The 17,638-nt window shown below is 39.9% G+C and overlaps 1 protein-coding gene and 1 long non-coding RNA gene across 2 annotated transcripts in view; one reads left to right on the top strand and one right to left on the bottom strand.

Annotated features, from left to right (window-relative positions):
* Positions 1–10,671, top strand: part of LRRC75A (leucine rich repeat containing 75A) — a 58,484-nt gene extending 47,813 nt beyond the window's left edge. The window contains exon 4 of the mRNA XM_081312672.1: positions 7,954–10,671. Within this exon, the coding sequence (XP_081168798.1) occupies positions 7,954–8,548 (595 nt within the window). The 3' untranslated portion in view covers positions 8,549–10,671. The remainder of the gene's footprint in view (positions 1–7,953) is intronic.
* A 103-nt stretch (positions 10,672–10,774) lies between these two features.
* Positions 10,775–15,275, bottom strand: LOC308659207. Its single transcript, XR_014024485.1, has 4 exons — positions 14,913–15,275; positions 14,514–14,579; positions 13,277–13,442; positions 10,775–11,964 (listed from the first exon to the last, which is right to left on the bottom strand). It is a non-coding gene; the product is annotated as an uncharacterized lncRNA (long non-coding RNA).
* Between the last annotated feature and the right edge of the window lie 2,363 nt (positions 15,276–17,638).

Genomic DNA, 17,638 nt, shown 5'->3' with positions numbered 1-17,638 from the left:
TTGGACTGCAAGGCGATCAAACCGGTCAGTCCTAGAGGAGATCAATCCTGACTGCTCTTTAGAAGGCCAGATTCTGAAGCTAAAACTCAAGTACTTTGGCCACCTAATGAGAAGGAAGGACTCACTGGAGAAGAGCCTAATGCTGGGAAAGATCGAGGGCAATAGAAGAAGGGGACGACAGAGAATGAGGTGGCTGGATGGAGTCACTGAAGCAGTAGGCGTGAGCTTAAATGGACTCCAGAAGATGGTAGAGGACAGGAAGGCCTGGAGGAATGTTGTCCATAGGGTCGCGATGGGTCGGACACGACTTTGCAGCTAACAACAACAAGAATATATAATACTCGGTACAGGTAATTCTCAATTTATGACCACAATTGATCCCAAAATTTTTGTTGCTAAGCGAGACAGTTGTTAAGTGGATTTTGCCCCACTTTACAACCTTTCTTGCCTCAGTTGTTAAGTGAATCACTGCAGTTGTTAAATGAATCTGGATTCCCTATTGACTTTGCTTGTCAGAAGGTCGCAAAAGGTGATCATATGACCCCAGGACACTACAACCGTCATAAACATCAGTCAGTTGCCAATAATCTGAATTTTGATCATGTGACCATGGGGATGCTGCAACAGTAGTAAGTGTGAAAAATGGTCATAAGTTACTTTTTCAGTGCCATTGTAGCTTCAAAATGTCACTAAAGAAACTGTTGTAAGTCTAGGACTACCTGTATTCCACTGAGGCCTGACCAAAGCAGTCAAGTGTCATAGTATGGGCAGTATTATTCTGTTGCTTCAATCAAGAATCTTATCTGAGTCAGGTTTGCCTGAGGTTCAGTAAAACCGCTACAGCCTTTCTACATGTGCTGCTTTCAGAATAGGTGTCACTCACCTTGAATTAGTGCATCTGCCTGGATGCAGAACGTCTTAGATTTTGTCCTGTTCTGTGGTCCATGAAGAACAGAAAGTATTTTCAGTCCTAAAAGTATTTTAAACTTTTCCAAGCTTGGTAAGTCCTAAAAGTATTTTAAACTTTTCCAAGCTTGGTTTTATCTGTAACTTTGATGAACATTCCTTACCTTTTTAAAAATCCAAATAATATTTAATATTGTTACATAAATCCAAAATTGGAACTTTGGTTTGCTGTGGAAGCATTTCTGAACTTTTAAAGTCTAATAATTTGTATTGTTCATGGCTCTGAGTTGTTGTTGAGATGGGTGGCTACATAAATTGATGGAATAAGTAAATAAATCTGTCATTAAATCTATTACTACCTCTAGTCAGCATTTTACAAGATTGCCAATAATATGGGAAAAATTGTTGACAGTCTTGGTGAAACTAAAATACATTTTTTTTCACTTGGCATTCCCTTGATCTACAAGATTAGTACCTTTAGTAATTGCATTTAGTAAATGATATTCCTAGAAAGTTTTTTTAAACTCATAATATTTTATGATGAAGAAGTCTTATGCATCCTCAGAAAATGAAGTCTCTATGCATCTGTGTTGATTTGTACAACTGTTGTTATTGTTGCTATTCTTGAGCAGGTGGGGGAAAAATAATTAGCGTTTGCGGATCCCATTGAGTGCAGTTCAGCAAATTGGTGGATTTGAAATTTCAGCTATAGTCAAACTAAATCCAATACGTCTCTTTTCTTTTTTCAAAGAAAAGCAGATATGGGAGTCTCAGTTCAAAGCAGAGTTGTGAGGGAAGGAGCTTAATCTTTCTACTTTCTTCAAAAACACTTCATTGTTGAAAAGCCCATCCTCCCTTTTGGAATCTCCTGCATAGGTAAAGCAGAGAGTTGGGATGGATGACCTTCAAGTTAGCTTTTAATTTTATTAGTCTGTGAAAACATTAAATGAAGTCTGGCAGTCAACAGGATTTGTTAACAGCTGTTCTTTGTTTCCTTCGATCTGCCCCCCACACACACACACACTCACAGTAATCAATTCTTGCAGTTGAAACGTTTCTTTGTGCCTACTAAGCATTCAGCAATAGCAGGGTATCTCCGTACATAAAGAAGTAGGATGGAATGGATGCAAAGTAGTATTTAGTTTGCTATTTCTTGACTGGAAGAAAGCAGTGCTGTACAGGTTACAAAACACCAGTTGAGGATTATTTTTCCTCAAAATGGTTCCCTCTTTCTGTTTTATAAATCAGCCAAAGCCTATTCTATTTCTATATTACAGTGCAGGGTGGATCTGTGAAGACAAGGGTCATAAACCAATTTGGTGATCTGTGGCTTTTTCCATGTTTGAAAATATTTATGTGTTATGTCATAACTATCTTATTTGTGTGTACACACTGTTCTAGCCTTGGATATAATGGATTCACCTCTTTCATAAACCCGATCTTTTTTCCAACAGCTACTGCTCTGTACAAAGGAAAATTAAAAAAGAGAAATGAAATGTGCCAGCTTAGAGTTGTAAAAATCAAGTTTATAGATTGTAATATATACATACAATAGATCTCTTGTCTTTTTCATTATTATTTTTAAGAGATGTTGCTTATTTACTGGGTAAAATCTAAGTCCAATGGCTCCTATGAGAATGATTACTTTATGATTATTTTTTACACCTATTTCCCCTATATGATTTTAATTTAGTTTAAAAATATCAAAAGATTAATTTCTATTTGTTTTCAGAAATCACCTGCTCTTGTAATTGCAACTGCTCTTTGAAATTTCTCTTGGGACAATACATTTCTAAATCTTGGCAGAATATGGGCTTGCAGATGTTTCATAACTTTGCTATTTAGTTTTTAGTTGTCAACAAGGCGATACTGCACTTTAAAAATAACATTAGCAAACAGTTCTTCTGTTTCTGTAGATTTATAATCTGAGCCATAAATACAGCAGGAACTTTACCCAAGGTTTTCAACAAGTTATGTTCCACATTTCTCATTAAATACAAGCAGAAGTCCAGGACTCCTCCAAATGTTACTAAACTACAACTCATAAAACCCTATCCAACAGTGAAAGATGTTAGAAATTGAAGTTCAGTTAATAATTTAGAGGATCATTGGTTCCCTATTTCTGCTTTAATCAGTATTTCCATGTGAATAGTACTACTCATTAAACATTCAATACTAATACTAATAATACTAATACTACTACTAATAATAAGAAGTTGGAAGGGACCTTGGAGGTCATCTAGTCCAACCCCCTGCTCAGGCAGGAAACCCTATACCATTTCAGGCAAATGGCTGTCCAGTCTCTTCTTAAAAACCTCCAGTGTTGGAGCATTCACCACCTCTGGAGGCAGGTTGTTCCACTGGTTAATTGTTCTAACTGTCAGGAAGTTTCTCCTTAGTTCTAGGTTGCTTCTCTCCTTGACTAGTTTCCATCCGTTGCTTCTTGTCCTGCTTTCAGGTGCTTTGGAGAATAGCTTGACTCCCTCTTCTTTGTGGCAGCCCCTGAGATATTGGAATATCATGTTATTGGATATATTGGAATATCATGATATTGGATATCATGTCACCCCTCACTCTTCTCTTCGTTAAACTACACATAGCCAATTCCAGCAACCGTTCCCTATGTTTTAGCCTCCAGTCCCCCAATCATCTTTGTTGTTCTTCTCTGTACCCTTTCTAGAGTCTCGACATCTTTTTTACATTGTGGTGACCAAAACTGGATGCAGTATTCCAGGTGTGGCCTTACCAAAGCATTGTAAAGTGGTATTAGTACTTCACTTGATCTTGATTCTATCCCTCTGTTAATGCAGCCTAGCACTGTGTTGGCTTTTTTGGCAGCTGCAGCACACTGCTGGCTCATATTGAAGTGATTGTCTACTAGGACTCCGAGATCCCTCTCACAGTTACTACTATTGAGCAAGGTACCACCTATACTATACCTGTGCATTTGATTTTTCCTGCCTAAATGTAGAACCTTACTTTTTTCACCATTGAATTTCATTTTGTTAGATAGCGCCCAGTGTTCGAGTCTGTCCAGATCCTCCTGTATTTTAAGCCTATCTTCTGGAGTATTGGCTATTCCTGCCAGCTTGGTGTCGTCTGCAAATTTGATGAGTTCCCCATCTATCCCCTCATCCAAATCGTTAATGAAGATATTGAACTGTACAGTACTGTAAACACTTTACATAGAAAACAAAAAACCCTATAAAAACAAACATCATAGAATTAAAATTTAGAATTACATTAATATTATATGGTGACAAAACATATAGTTTAAAATCCTACTAGTGTCTGAAAAAAATGCTGCATAGAGGTTTTACAGTCATTGTACTGCTATCAAAGATCCTTTTTCAACCACCTGCCAAGCTAATCTATTAAATTAATAGAATCTACGACAATTTATGATGACAGTCATAAAAAATAGGCAGGTCGATATAGAATAAAGTGATGCTTTTAGATATCTTAGCCCCATACTGGATGTCTGCCAAAGAACAAACTGGTGAAGTTGACCTACAAAATACATTTGAGGTTAAGTATTATTCCATCAAGGGAATAAATAGGAATCTAATGTATCAATGAAATGACCTTCTTTTTGACCTTATATATCCATAAATAATACATAATTTATAGTACTTTACTTATAATACGTGCTTTGGATTTTTATATTCAGTACCGTAAAAATTTTAATGGCATCATTGTTCCTGAATTTTAGCAAACCTATATTTTTGTAGATAAGCAGGTAAATATTTATTACCTATTTCACAGTTTTACTATATAGTACCAACTGGCACCTTGGCACCTACATATAGAACCTTGTGCACCTTGTCTTAGTTTGTAAGCTAAGCAGGTTTGGCTCTGATTAGTATTTGGTGGGAGACTACAAGATAGCAGTAGCAAAACAGTGTATTGCTGAAAAGAAAACCACATGTACTGCTGGTATGTGTCCAAAAATCCACTAGGAGTCAGGTTTGATTTCAAGGAAATTTTACTGTTGATCAGCACAGATCACTTTTTTAAGTGATTTGGACTATTTTTTTCCCTAATTTAAATTGAACCGGATATACTTCAGACAGTAACCTTTTTCACTTCATCAGATTGTACCAAAATTTTGAAATTGTGAAAAACTTATATAATTAGAAGCTATTTCTATGAAGAAATGTTTGCAATCATTGTCTATAAACAGGAAAGTAGAAAGAAGAGAAAAATCCCTTCTGCTTTGATATCATTCACTATAAATAAAGAATTCTATTCTATTTCTTATTGGTGTCATAACGAGATAAATATTTTAAACCTATAATTTCTGATCCTTTTCCATCTGTTTGTGTGTGCATGCGCACACTTTTAAATAATTCTAGTTCTTGTAGTTTCAGCTTTGCAAAATTAAAATAGATGCAAAGCTGTATTTATGTTTAATATTGTATTTCAGATTGGCACAATCTTAAATTAGTATGAACCTACTTTGGGCCTACTTACTAGGTCAAAGGGGTGGATAATGTGTTTTGAACTCTATTCCTGAGCTAATTTCCAGCATCTTTTATCAATGATTATGCTGGCTATGTCTATTCAGCAAAATCTGGAAGGCTGTAATTTTTATAGACTAGGAGGAAATAAAGTCCAGTGGATATTCTAATGCTGCTATGAACTTAAGATTTTTAAATTATTTTTGTACCTGTTTGTGGAGGTACATTCCTGAGAATAGATTTTGAAGCCATGAAATCATTTGATGCAATTGCAAAAGTTGGGTGGGATATGTCTGACAACAATTGCAATTCTTCCACTAAACATTGCTGGACCAATTCTGTTCAGATAGGTATTTTTCTGTATTAAGCATTATTTGATATATATGTACAGTAGTAAAAGTTGGTTTACAAACTTTATATACTGTCCCAGTTAACTATAAAAAGTGGGCCTGTTAGTTCATTTTCTGAATCTTTTATGATTAAATGTGCTCTTTATACAACCTGTCTGATCATCTCAGCAAAGAGCATATTACACAATATACATTGTTTAGAAAATAAGATAGCTTACTTACTTCCTCTTCGTCTTATTGAATTAAACTGCTAAAACGTTTTCACACCTAAAGCATAATATTTAGCAGTCTTCTCTAACAACAGTCCCTTTAGATGCTGTTGATTACAAACCTATCAGCCAACTAAAAGTGACAGAAATTAGAGGTAGTGTAGTGATTTGTACGATTTGTCCTCTAGGTAATAGGGTAAAGACCATGTTAATAGTGGCACTGTGTATTCTCGCAACATGCTAATTCATAGTAATTTAAACTATATGGCAGGATGAAAAATTACTGTGGTTAGACTAGAGTATTGTGCAAACTCAAGTTTCTCCCTAGAGAAATATAATATATATGGCATCCCTGCCACAACCATTTTCCTTATTTTTCAATGTATTTTAGGCAGACCATTTGCACAGTATTTTAACTGATATTTTTAATTTTTTAATTCTATGATTATCCATTATGATCATTTTTATTATAAGATAGTTTAGTACCTTATTTAAAACGAGGAGATAAGATGCAGTGAGGAGACAAGTAAAATGAGGGTTTGCTCCTATTAACTAGGTCTCTTATTTACTAAAAGCCATCTAAAAACAGAACCCTCCAAAAATGGTATTAAAATTGTAGAAATTTGTTATGAATCAGAACGCTGAAGTCTAATTGATCTTCCTCATGCTGTTACATTTCCTGCACTTGAAGGTCTCTGATAGTATGTTAAAAATCCTAGAAAGGTTTTCATAACGTTTTATTTTGATGTCCTCTATTTGCATTTCTGAATTGTTGCTTCTGCAAGCAGAATGATTTATGATCCTCACCTTGTTGCAATGCAGTGGCTTCACTCCTTTTGGTGTGAGTCACTAGTTTTTTTTCCCCACCAAAGGAGGGAAGCTCTGTGCCAGCCCATGTGTGTCCCTGTGCTGATTTCAGGTGGTAATTTCAGATTTCATGACTCAATAAAGGTCTGTGCTAAAATAACAAAGAGAAAAAGGGAAATAATCTCAGCAAACCTTGCGCTCCCTTAGACTCATAGAATTGGACCTCTATTTCCCCCTCCTCCCACAACCGTTTAAGGCAAAAATCTAAAATGAAGTATTTTCAACAAATATTTGTCCTGATTGTGCTTGGGTATTCAACAATGGGCACTCATCTTTTTGTTTGGTGACTGGTTGTTGTTCGAATTGCTGTCCTGAAGTTCTTAACGTTTAGTGGGAAGCTACCGTAAGTAGCTTATTGTGTGATACAGCAGTTGTATTATTGTGCATCCTACACTCTAGGATGAATATTTTGGACTTCAAATATTACCCTTTCAAGTATTTGACACGTGTATCTTACCCGTCTTCTCAATAAAAGCCATCCCTTTTATTGGATGTTTAAGTAATCCTCTGCCTTTCTTAAGCTTTATATTGTCAGATGCCCTTTAAGAGCATTAGAGACATAATTTGCTTTCCTTGTATGGTTCCCTATTTTAAACAGACCACTACTTAATAGGTTTGGTGCTTTATATGTCCTGTTGGTATGAAATGTATTGCAAAAAATGACTTCCCAGAATGCTTCTCATGATCAGCCTCTTTCCACCTTCCATGTTTATTATGTTTCTGCACAACAGAGATTATGGTGTAATATATATAAACAGCTTTACATATGTGGGTTGCCTGTTATATATTGTTTATGGAACAAATGTTCCCCAGACCAAATTATTCTGAATTTACGTAATATAAACATAGTTAATGTTGCTTTGTGTGTGATTTGCCTCGATACAAATTCAGCCTATTCACTTAATGGCTCTGCAGTGTGCAAATCTCCCAAATGGGCTGGTAAATGCTATTGATGTGAATGTAGTCATTGAGTATTGTATATTAAATGGCTGCAGTATCCCCTAGAAAAATTACTGTGTTGGATGGATTCGTTCCATTTTCTCCCCACTGAATTGTATATTAAGCTATTGTCAAAATCATTTTCCCAGAGTTGACAACTTTTACAGCTGTTAAGATAACCTGGAAATGAATCAATAATTTCCATTTTTCATTGTTTTTCAGTTTGAAAACAATCTTGGTGGGGAATCCTCTGGACAACACAGTGGACTTGTCTGGCATCCCTTTGACTATGAAGGAATTAGATCGGCTTATCTCGTACCTCCAGCACAGCTCTGAGTATATTGAAAATGTGGAGCTTTGCTTCACGGAGCTGACAGATGAGGTGTTCCTCCAGCTTTTGCCAGTTCTCAGTGCCCTACCTCGTCTGACAACTCTTGCCCTTAATGGCAACAGGCTTACAAAGGCCGTCCTCCGGGACCTGACTGAAGCTTTGAAGGACACCAGAAACTTCCCCAGCATGACTTGGATTGATCTGGGCAATAATGTGGACATATTCTCTCTGCCACAGCCTTTTCTGGTTAGCCTTAAGAAACGAAGCCCTACCCAAAGCAATCTCCCAACTATTCTTGAATTTGGTGAAGGTCAGGTGAGTGACCTTGAGAGCCAAGGTGGTCTTTCATCACAGGATGAAAGTGATGGTGGCTTGGAAGACACTAAAACCAGGCAGGTATGGACAGGTGAAGCTATTGAGGTTAAGCTGTTGCCAAATCAACCTACAAATCAAGAACAGATTTCTACTGGTTTGTTTCAGACATGAAATAGTGGCTTCTCATTTGCCTAGGATGTGCCAAATGGATCCTTTATAACCAAAGGATCTTGGCCAGTTTATGCTAATGAAGCTCTCTTCTAATAAAAACTTTTAATTCCTTAACTTGCAGGACCAAAAAGGGGAGGCCAAATTAGTTTGCTACAATTCACATATTAATGATTTGCTACAATTTGTACCATTATATAGAATTATACTGGAAGGGATTATTTACGCTAAAGTCCAATTACTTGCTCAGTGCAGTATCCAAATCAAAGCATCCCTTTAATCCCTGAAACCTTGTAGTCATCACAGGGATGATTGCTAGTTGACTATTCAGTTGAAGGTATAAGAAACACACAAAACAATGCAATGCCACTATTGAGCCCGTTTTTTTTAAGGTTGAACACTTAAATACACTAATCAGAATTTTCATATTAGGTATATAAATAATTCTGTACTCATTACTGAGCTTTTACTTTCCAAATAAATTTCTTTGAATAGAAGCTTTAGGTGGGAAAATGCCATGCTTGGCTAGAAATTTTTTTTAATCCCATGGATTAAACAGGAACATGTTAATCAACTCACCAAAACAAGTTTGAATGTCTCACTGAATAATCACTGCCAAGATGGTAACCATCACTACTGTACCTTCTGCATTTCATTCTCTCCCAATTTATTGTCTCCTGTCCCAAATAAGCCATGGATGTGCACCTATCTCAGGTTATGCCATGAATCTAATGAATTTGGCTGTAATCCATGTTTTATTTGTAATGTCTTAAGGTGCTACAAGATTGCTGAGCTTCAAATGTAATTTTATAAATCAAAGCAGTGCGAGATGGCAGGGCTGAAAAACTTGCACCTTCTGAACTCCTACTGCCTCTATAACGAAATAAAATTTAAATACAAGAGAAGGAAGACACTATGCATTGGTAGATAACAGATTGCATTGGTTAATAAAGCAAACAAATCAGTATGAATGAAAAAATCCCCATCCCCTCACTTTTAACATGTGTGAATTGGTGGTACTTTAAAACATGTGCCTTCCTGGAGGGGAGGGGGTACCTTTTCTGGTTTAGCAAGGCCTTGCTCTAGGCACCAGGGGATGAAATGTGGGTGATGGCAGCCCCAGGCATTTGTTGCAAGTTGCTATAATTACACTTTGTGGAAAAAATGCAGCTACTTTCAGTCACTCTGGATTTCATCACTGTGGCAAAGAGACAATAGAATCAATTCGGCTCTATAGTGTCTATTTCCTGCTGTTCTTAGGTACCTGGATTACATACTTTGGGGGGGGGGGCCTCAAGCCACCAACCAATCCTTTGCAGCGACTGTCATGAAGTAGATGCGGGCTTTGTTGTTTTCCTGAGCTACCCATGAAGAATCTTGCCCAAATTAACTATCATGCCAATCTCGTGTGAGCTTTCAATGCTAGTTTTGGTACATCAAAGCACTTCATCCTGGCAGGTTTGAGGAGCACCCTAACACCTCTCAGAGCGAGCTCTGATGAGCAATTGCTAGGACTAATCTACATTAGGGATGAGATGTAGACCTGACCAATTTTCAGAGACAATGTTTTTCCCTAAAACCCCATTGCTATTGTGCCCATTTTTGAGTACTTGCACGTTTTCAGTAGTGTCAGTCTGGTACCGCATAAAAATCAGCAGCTCCATATTGTCCTTGTTTGCATGTAGTCAAGTCTTTTATATGCTTTGTCAAGAAATAAAACTTGGTTTGGAAGGTGTCTGTTTTTCCTTGTGAAAATGTATTCACAGGAATGGAAAGCTAAATCTTGTGCAGCTACTGAATAGAGCTGGGCAGTTACACTGGATTATGCAGGAAGGGTGGGTAGTGAGCATCACCACTCCTAAAGTGTGAAGTTATGCCTTCCATCACGCTTTTACTCATGCATTCCAATCCCATTAATCCAAAACGCAATATGGAGGCTTAGTTAAAAGTTTGCTGTCTGAATAGAAACATAGGGATACTTGCTCAAAAGGGAAATAAAGTAGGGTGTTGTAAAATTGCCTCTCAAAATAGAAGTACCGGTAACATTTTACTTTTTACATGCCTCAACTGCACTGATCAGGAAACTAGGGACCTGCATAAAGCAATTCAAAATCTGCAACTGTTATTAATTCCTCCTTCTATGGAGTTGGTCTAATAGTGCAAAAGACTTTTGCCCCCATAGGAAACTAGCCCAACTCACCATTCCAGGAAAAAATTACAGAATAGACATTATTCAATGCATCTGTTTATGAAGCAATGATTACACTCTGAAGACAGGCAATTGCTTAAGTGTTATTTGCTTTTATAAATATTAACATTTTGTGCACTTCTTAATGAAAGCCCACTTGTGCTGGGTGGCAATATCCAAGCATCCTCATGCCTCCATATCCATCTCTGGGTATAAGCAATCATAAAAGAGGAGCATTCAGGAAACAAATACATCTTCCAGGGAGGCTCCCTTCAAGCCACAATTATAACATTGATAAGCATAATGGCAGAAGAGATGCCGTAACCTGCATGAATTTCCAACATTGGGTACAAAATTGACAGAAGCAAAACAGAATGGTGGTGTCATCAAACTTACAACTCTGCAGTTTCTTTAGCTCATTGTTGAGGCTTAGCTACAGTGTAGTCTTACTTCACAATTTAAATGTTATGAATGAAAATTGTAAATGTTGTATGTCAAGCAATAACATTCGATGTTACTTTTAAGGTAAACAATGCCTGAGTCACTTGAAAAGCCCATATGTCAGAAACTTGACATTGTGCAGCCTTAATTGCTTGAATTAATGTTAGCAGTTCACTTGGTTATTTTTCCATATAACTTCAATAGGCATTTTAAAGGACAGTTTATCTACAAGCTTAAGTAAAAAAAATCTTAAGGGCTGCAGAAAAGTAATGGAAACTGTTAACATCTGGAACATACGTTTCACTTTTAGGCACATCTGCAAATGATCGGCTTTCCTTTCCTTGTCACCTTCTAGCTGAACTAATGCCACTCATTTTGCATATAGCCACCCAGAACCTTCTGTTAAGGCCAGCATTCCATAGGTCTTGGGCGCATTTAGTTTTAAGACTCCCTAATCATACTGCTTTAGGAGCTGCACTGGCCACCAGTTGGCTTATGGGTTCAACTGAAAGTGCTATTACCTCCAAAGTCCTAGATGGCCCAGGGCCTAGACACCTTTGAGACTGCTGTCAGAGATGCAGCATGAATTGTTAAGGATCCCTTCCCTGCCATCTGAAACTGGACCCATTCAGTGACTGTGTACAACAAAGGGAAGAGAAGCTAGCTTGTAAGTTTACTGCCACAATAATGCAGGAAAGAATCTCTTTGCCTCAGTATATGGGTCTTCAGAGGTCTCGAGGGAAAAGGACACTTTTAGTGCTCTTGAGTGCATTGTAGTGTTTGTCCAAGCCTGAAACAGATTTTACAAATTGGTTAGCAACCTACATTGAAGCACTTTCTACTTGTAATAATAGCTTCTTATATGAAGTCAGTGAATATTCATTTGTAACAGACTTGAGGGAGAAGAGCATTATCCCTAATCAGTATGCCTAGGCCAGGGGTCGGCAACTGGAAAAAGCAAAAGAGCCACTCCGAACTGGTTCCATCACACACAGACACAAGTGGGAGCTGCAAAATGTGCACACGCATGCGCCCATGCACGCGCATAAAACAAAATGTTTTGCGCATGTGCAAAACGGGAGGCACCGGCGCGGCAACGGGTCTCCCTGCTAATGGGCACTGGGTTGTGGTGCCGCCTTCAGCCCGTGCGCTGCCAGAGCCACCCCCACGACCTCCAAACCACCGCCCGTTCGGAGAGGTGCGCACAGAGCTCTCCAAACCTTCCCACTCTGCGAACGGGAGGCGGCGCCACCTGTTTGCAGACCTGGCGGCGCCTGTTTGGGCGGCGGTAGGTATGCAAACTCGAAGAGGTGCGCACGAACCTCTCCGAACAGGCGGAGGTGCACATGCACTTCTCCAAAGGTTTGGAGAGGTACGCGCGCACATCACCCGTTCGGAGAGGTGCGTGCGCAGCTCTCCAAACCTTTAGAGAGGTGCGTGCGCACCTCCGTCCGAACGGGCAGCGGTGCCACCTGTTTGTAAACCTGCCGCTGCCAGTTTGGAAAGCTGCCGCGGCCAGTTTGCAGACCTGCCACCTTTAGAGGATGGCGGCAGCTTTGCAAATGGGCTGCAGCAGCAAACAGAGGTACGCACGCAGCTCTGCAAACCTTTGGAGAGGTGCGCGAGCAGCTCTGCCCGAACCCAAACGGGAGGCGGCGCCACCCGTTTGTAAACCTGCTGCCACCGGTTTGGAAAGCTGCCGCGGCCAGTTTGCACACCTGCCGCCTTCAGAGGAAGGCGGCAGCTCTGCAAATGGGCCGCAGCAGCTTTCCAAACCGGCAGTGCCACCGTCCGGAGAGGTGCGCGCGCACCTCCACCCGTTCAGAGGTGCGCACGCACCGGGCGACTGGGAGTCGCAGGAGATGGCTTAAAGAGCCGCATGCGGCTCCGGAACCGCGGGTTGCCGACCTGTGTCCTAGGCGAACAGATCCCTTTGAAAATAAAATGCAGAAATCAATCCCAGCAAAATACATTAACATTCTAGCATTCAAATTTAGATATCTTTTTTTAATGACTGTGTTTCTCTGAAGACAGCTTTCAAATCACCCAGATTATCAGAGAGGGTCTCAGCTACACAAAGAGAGAACTGGATCTGTACCTACCTCCATGCGTCTTAGAAGTGTATTCCTCTTTCAGTTCTCAACTTTAATAATGCAAATATGGTCTCTGGTTTTAACCATGTTCACAGTAAGTACAATTAGTGTGTATCTATCTCTTTAACGAAATCTGGAGGGACTTCCATCTTTGAAGACTGGGTAGGTGAGAAATCTAAAGAATAAAGAAAAAAATTGGGAAGAAAGGACTTCTGGCTGCCAAGCTAGTTTAGTGTAATAGGTTATTAAAAGATGTCACCCTAGAAACCAAGACGACTGAATTTTAGTCCCAACTTAGGTGTGCAAGGTGGCTGGCTGATGTTTGGCCAGTTACTCTCTTGGCCCAATCCATCTCACAGGGATGTTATTGTGGGGAAAATAGGAGAGAACATCAAGAATGTCATTGCTTTCAGTTATTTATAAAGTAATTATTTTAAAAAATAGCCACTTGTTTTTTTCTCAAATAGAAAAGTCAAGAAAAAAATCTTGCCTTATCCAGATTATCAATTCAAATTTTACTAGAGTCCCAAAGGCCAGAATACTGAATGAATTCAATACTGAATGAAAACATCTGTGTAAGAGAAAAACTAACTATAATGGAGCCTAAAATTAAAAACATGGTTACTAAAATTAATCCAAATAAAATAAACTCCAATCCTAAGTAATGGTACAGCATACTACAGAAATGATAGCACAGAACTGGGTGACTTGAGAGGTTATTTTCAAGTCCTTGTCTTTTGAATAGTAGCATTAAATAAACTGCACTTCCCACCTGAATTTTTTTTCTAGACACCTTATGTAGGGAACAGTATAACAGTGTGTGGCCTAAAGTTTCTATTAAGCACTATTACCACATGAAGATAACCAAAGAACCCCAGGAAGGACTGCTGAGGACATAGTATCCAACCTGGATACTAAAGGACTCACAAAAATTTAAAATTAGAAAGGATTTTAAATATGTAGCTGGATACAAATGATAAATAATGCAAGTATGACTCCTTACTTAGGCTTGTTTGAAAATCTATGTCCGAGATTTGTTAGCTTAAGGGGTTCTAGCATTATGAAAGCCTAACCTGTACAAACGTTCCACAGAACCCCAGCAAACAAATTATAGCTTGTCCAGATTCTGAATTGCCTGAAATCCAGAATGAAACCTGGTTTATTAGCAGAAGCTGATATAATAGTTCTGGGTTGGGAATATTTTTGCACACACCCTTACAAGCCAAGAACTATCCATTTGACTTACATCTTTCCAGTCACTAGTTGGCATTTCAATCACAACCGCTCATCTTGGAGGGCAGCTTCTGGCTCCCTGAAGAAAGAAGACAGGCTTGTAATAAAGAGTGTTTGTGGGAACAATGGTTTTTCCCTCCTTACAGCAGCGTTTCCCAACCTTAGGAACTTGAAGATGCGTGGACTTCAACTCCCAGAATTCCCCAGCCAGCATAGCTGGCTGGGGAATTCTGGGAGTTGAAGTCCACGCATCTTCAAGTTCCTAAGGTTGGGAAACGCTGCCTTAGAGGCTACTCAGAAAGACCATCTCAACAGCAGGAGTCTGCCGGTAATTCCAGCGTATTTAAGGTTTTCTATCATCACGGTGAGCCTCCTTTCCATAATACCCAACTTCAGAGACTTCTAAATTTACCTCTGGATGTTTCTCACACTGGTTCTTTCCATGTCTTTTTGAAGTCAGATCCCACATGGCAACGGCAGAAAACCTGCAAGATAAAACAGATGATCAAGTACCTTTTTAAAAAAAGAGATTTCTGTAACGATAGGCCCAACCTCCCACTATCTTCCTCTTCCTCCCTTTTTTCCTCCGGACTGAACACAGGCCTGTCTCGGGAGGAAGAAACGGTGACAGGGGAGGGCAACTCGCGGTCAGCCATGAGGAGTCTTTCGTCAGTTCTCGCATCTGACGGCACTTCCTATCTTGGCATCATCACCCCGCGAAGGGGAAAAAAAAAATAAAGCGTCCCTCTCGGCCTCCGCGAGGCGCCATAGGCCTCCGCGTAACAACAACAACAACAAAAAGCAGGGAGAATGTTGGCTCGCAAAAAAAAAAACAACAACGGAAAAGGACCGACCCGTCATCCCCGCAACTCACACCCTTTTTTCTGGGGCACCATGAAATCTCTCACCTCCCTCTTAACCACACACAAGACGCCAGCGACGAAACGCGAAAAAAAGAACGAGGCGCTTCCACGCGGTCCCTTTTGAAGGAGGGGGACAAACCATTCGGATGGCGGGGACGGCTGGACCGGGAAAAGTAGCTGCTGCTGATTGGTTCGAGTATACCATTTCACGGCTGCAAAATCGCGGGGGGAGAACGGAGATGTATTGAAAAGAGGGAATATCTTGGGAGATTTCCGGGTCAACAAAATGGGCGGGGAAGAGGTAGCGAGACGTATCTGCGCATAGGCGAACAGCAGTGGTTGAAAGGGATGAGATCCTCTGGGATGTGCTTTTCATCGCGGAACGTTGCTGAACGCAAGAGGAGCGCAGTCGTTAATAATTGCAACATAATTGTTTGGGGGATGGGATTAGTGGTGTCAAATTAAGAACCGGGATTTCCCATATGGGGGGGGGGGGAGAGAAAGCGTGACTAAGAGAAGCAAGCGACCCTCAGATTGTCTGCATCTGCACATAAGATGCTGTTGTAATCACGGATCATATTTGGGTGCAGCCAAATAGAATAGGTGGGCTCACTGCGAAGTCTTTTTTTATTATTTATTTTAATTCCATTTATATCCCGCCCTTCTCCGAAGACTCAGGGCGGCTTACAAGCTTAGCAGTAGCCTTCATTCTATGTATATGCCTGCTTATTAGGGCTTTCACACACACCCCAAGCGGCATTATTACAAAGTCAGCTTATTGCCCCCAACAATCTGGGTCCTCATTTTACCTACCTCGGAAGGTCTTTCTGTTCGCCCAAGGTGGATCTGGCTGCCGGTGGGGAAGTGATAACTTGACATCTTCTTACTAAAAGATCCTAAACTTTTTGCCATCCCTCCTTTGCATGAACTGACTTCCATGAAAGAAGCCTAAATTAAGTTTTATTATTTACAGTCCAATTAGACAGAAAGTAATGTAGCTGTAAATCGGCATGTACCACATAACAAACATGGTTATTTATTTTAGAGCATAAACATTTCCTGGGTAAATATAAAGACTCATATTAAGCCCTTGCACAGTTGGGGCTGTCAGGTCCGTCTTTGGTGTCCTCATAAATCCTGTCCAAAGTGCCATTCTCAAGCACCTGAAGACAGAGCCAACCAGAAAAGTACCCTGGGGGTGAGAAAAAGGTTAAGGAAATCTTGCAGGATCACAGGCTGCCTCTGCAAATTCAAACTGGTCTTCCTATAATTTTTCACGAGTATTGATGCTTCTGACCATATCACCCATCCATGTCTAACAGGAGAGCCCTTGATGACAGGGCTGATATTCCTCTGCCCAAGGGGACAATAATAGCCCTGGGTAGCTGACTGTTGCTTAGCTGAATAGGCCAGTGAGGTGCATTCCTTAACCCATCTGCTGAAGGAGAAGGCTATTACTCATATTCCTAGAACATTTGCCCAAGAGGAAATGAACAGACTCTCTGCCTTCCTGTGCCTTTGAGTGTGCTTGATGTAAGTTCTGAAGGTAACATGCACATCTAGCTTATGGCAGCTTTTGAGCACTTGTAAGGATTTGGCAGAAATTTGGAACCAAAATTAATATTGGAATTCACCAAAGGCATAGAACAAGGTTTATGTGGAACACTGTGCCCTATAAAAATTGGAGTCCATCTCAGGTCTGAAGGATAGTTCTGATTTTAACATCACCTTAACCTGGTAAAAGAGATACCGGTACATCTTCCCTCACAGAGCCATTAATTTCCTAACCCTCTTGGCTGAACTTAGAGTAACTAGGAAACCCATTTTATCACCCGGAATGTTCATTGGAAGCTGTTTAATAGACAAGGGGAATGTGGTCAGTTCCTAGAAAACTAATCTAAAATCCCATGAAGATAATTGGGAGATGAAACTTGTGCCTTTAAGAAACCAGCATGCATAGGTGCCCTGAAAGAGGCTCTGCCATTTGTCCAGAAGAATGGACCACACGTCAGTATCCCATGTGATATAGCAGCTCTTTGCCTATCCAGCTTGTAGAAATCTCAGCAATTCCAATTCCTTATCTTGCTATAAAAAAATTCTACACCGCCATTCAAATATTGTCCAGGTTTTCTGATATAGCTTCCTTGTAGTAGGATGTCTAGTTATCAAAACAATCTCTACTTTGACATGCCAGCATAGCACACATGCCTCTGTTCATCCATACATCCATACATTCATACAGCTCGTAACTACTCTGGATCTGGCCCTTAGAGTT

This window comes from Vipera berus (genome assembly GCF_964194415.1).
Source record: "Vipera berus genome assembly, chromosome: 1".
Classification (NCBI taxonomy): domain Eukaryota; kingdom Metazoa; phylum Chordata; class Lepidosauria; order Squamata; family Viperidae; genus Vipera; species Vipera berus.
Note: the sequence above shows the minus strand (reverse complement) of the source record. Positions and strands in the feature narration are given on the sequence as shown.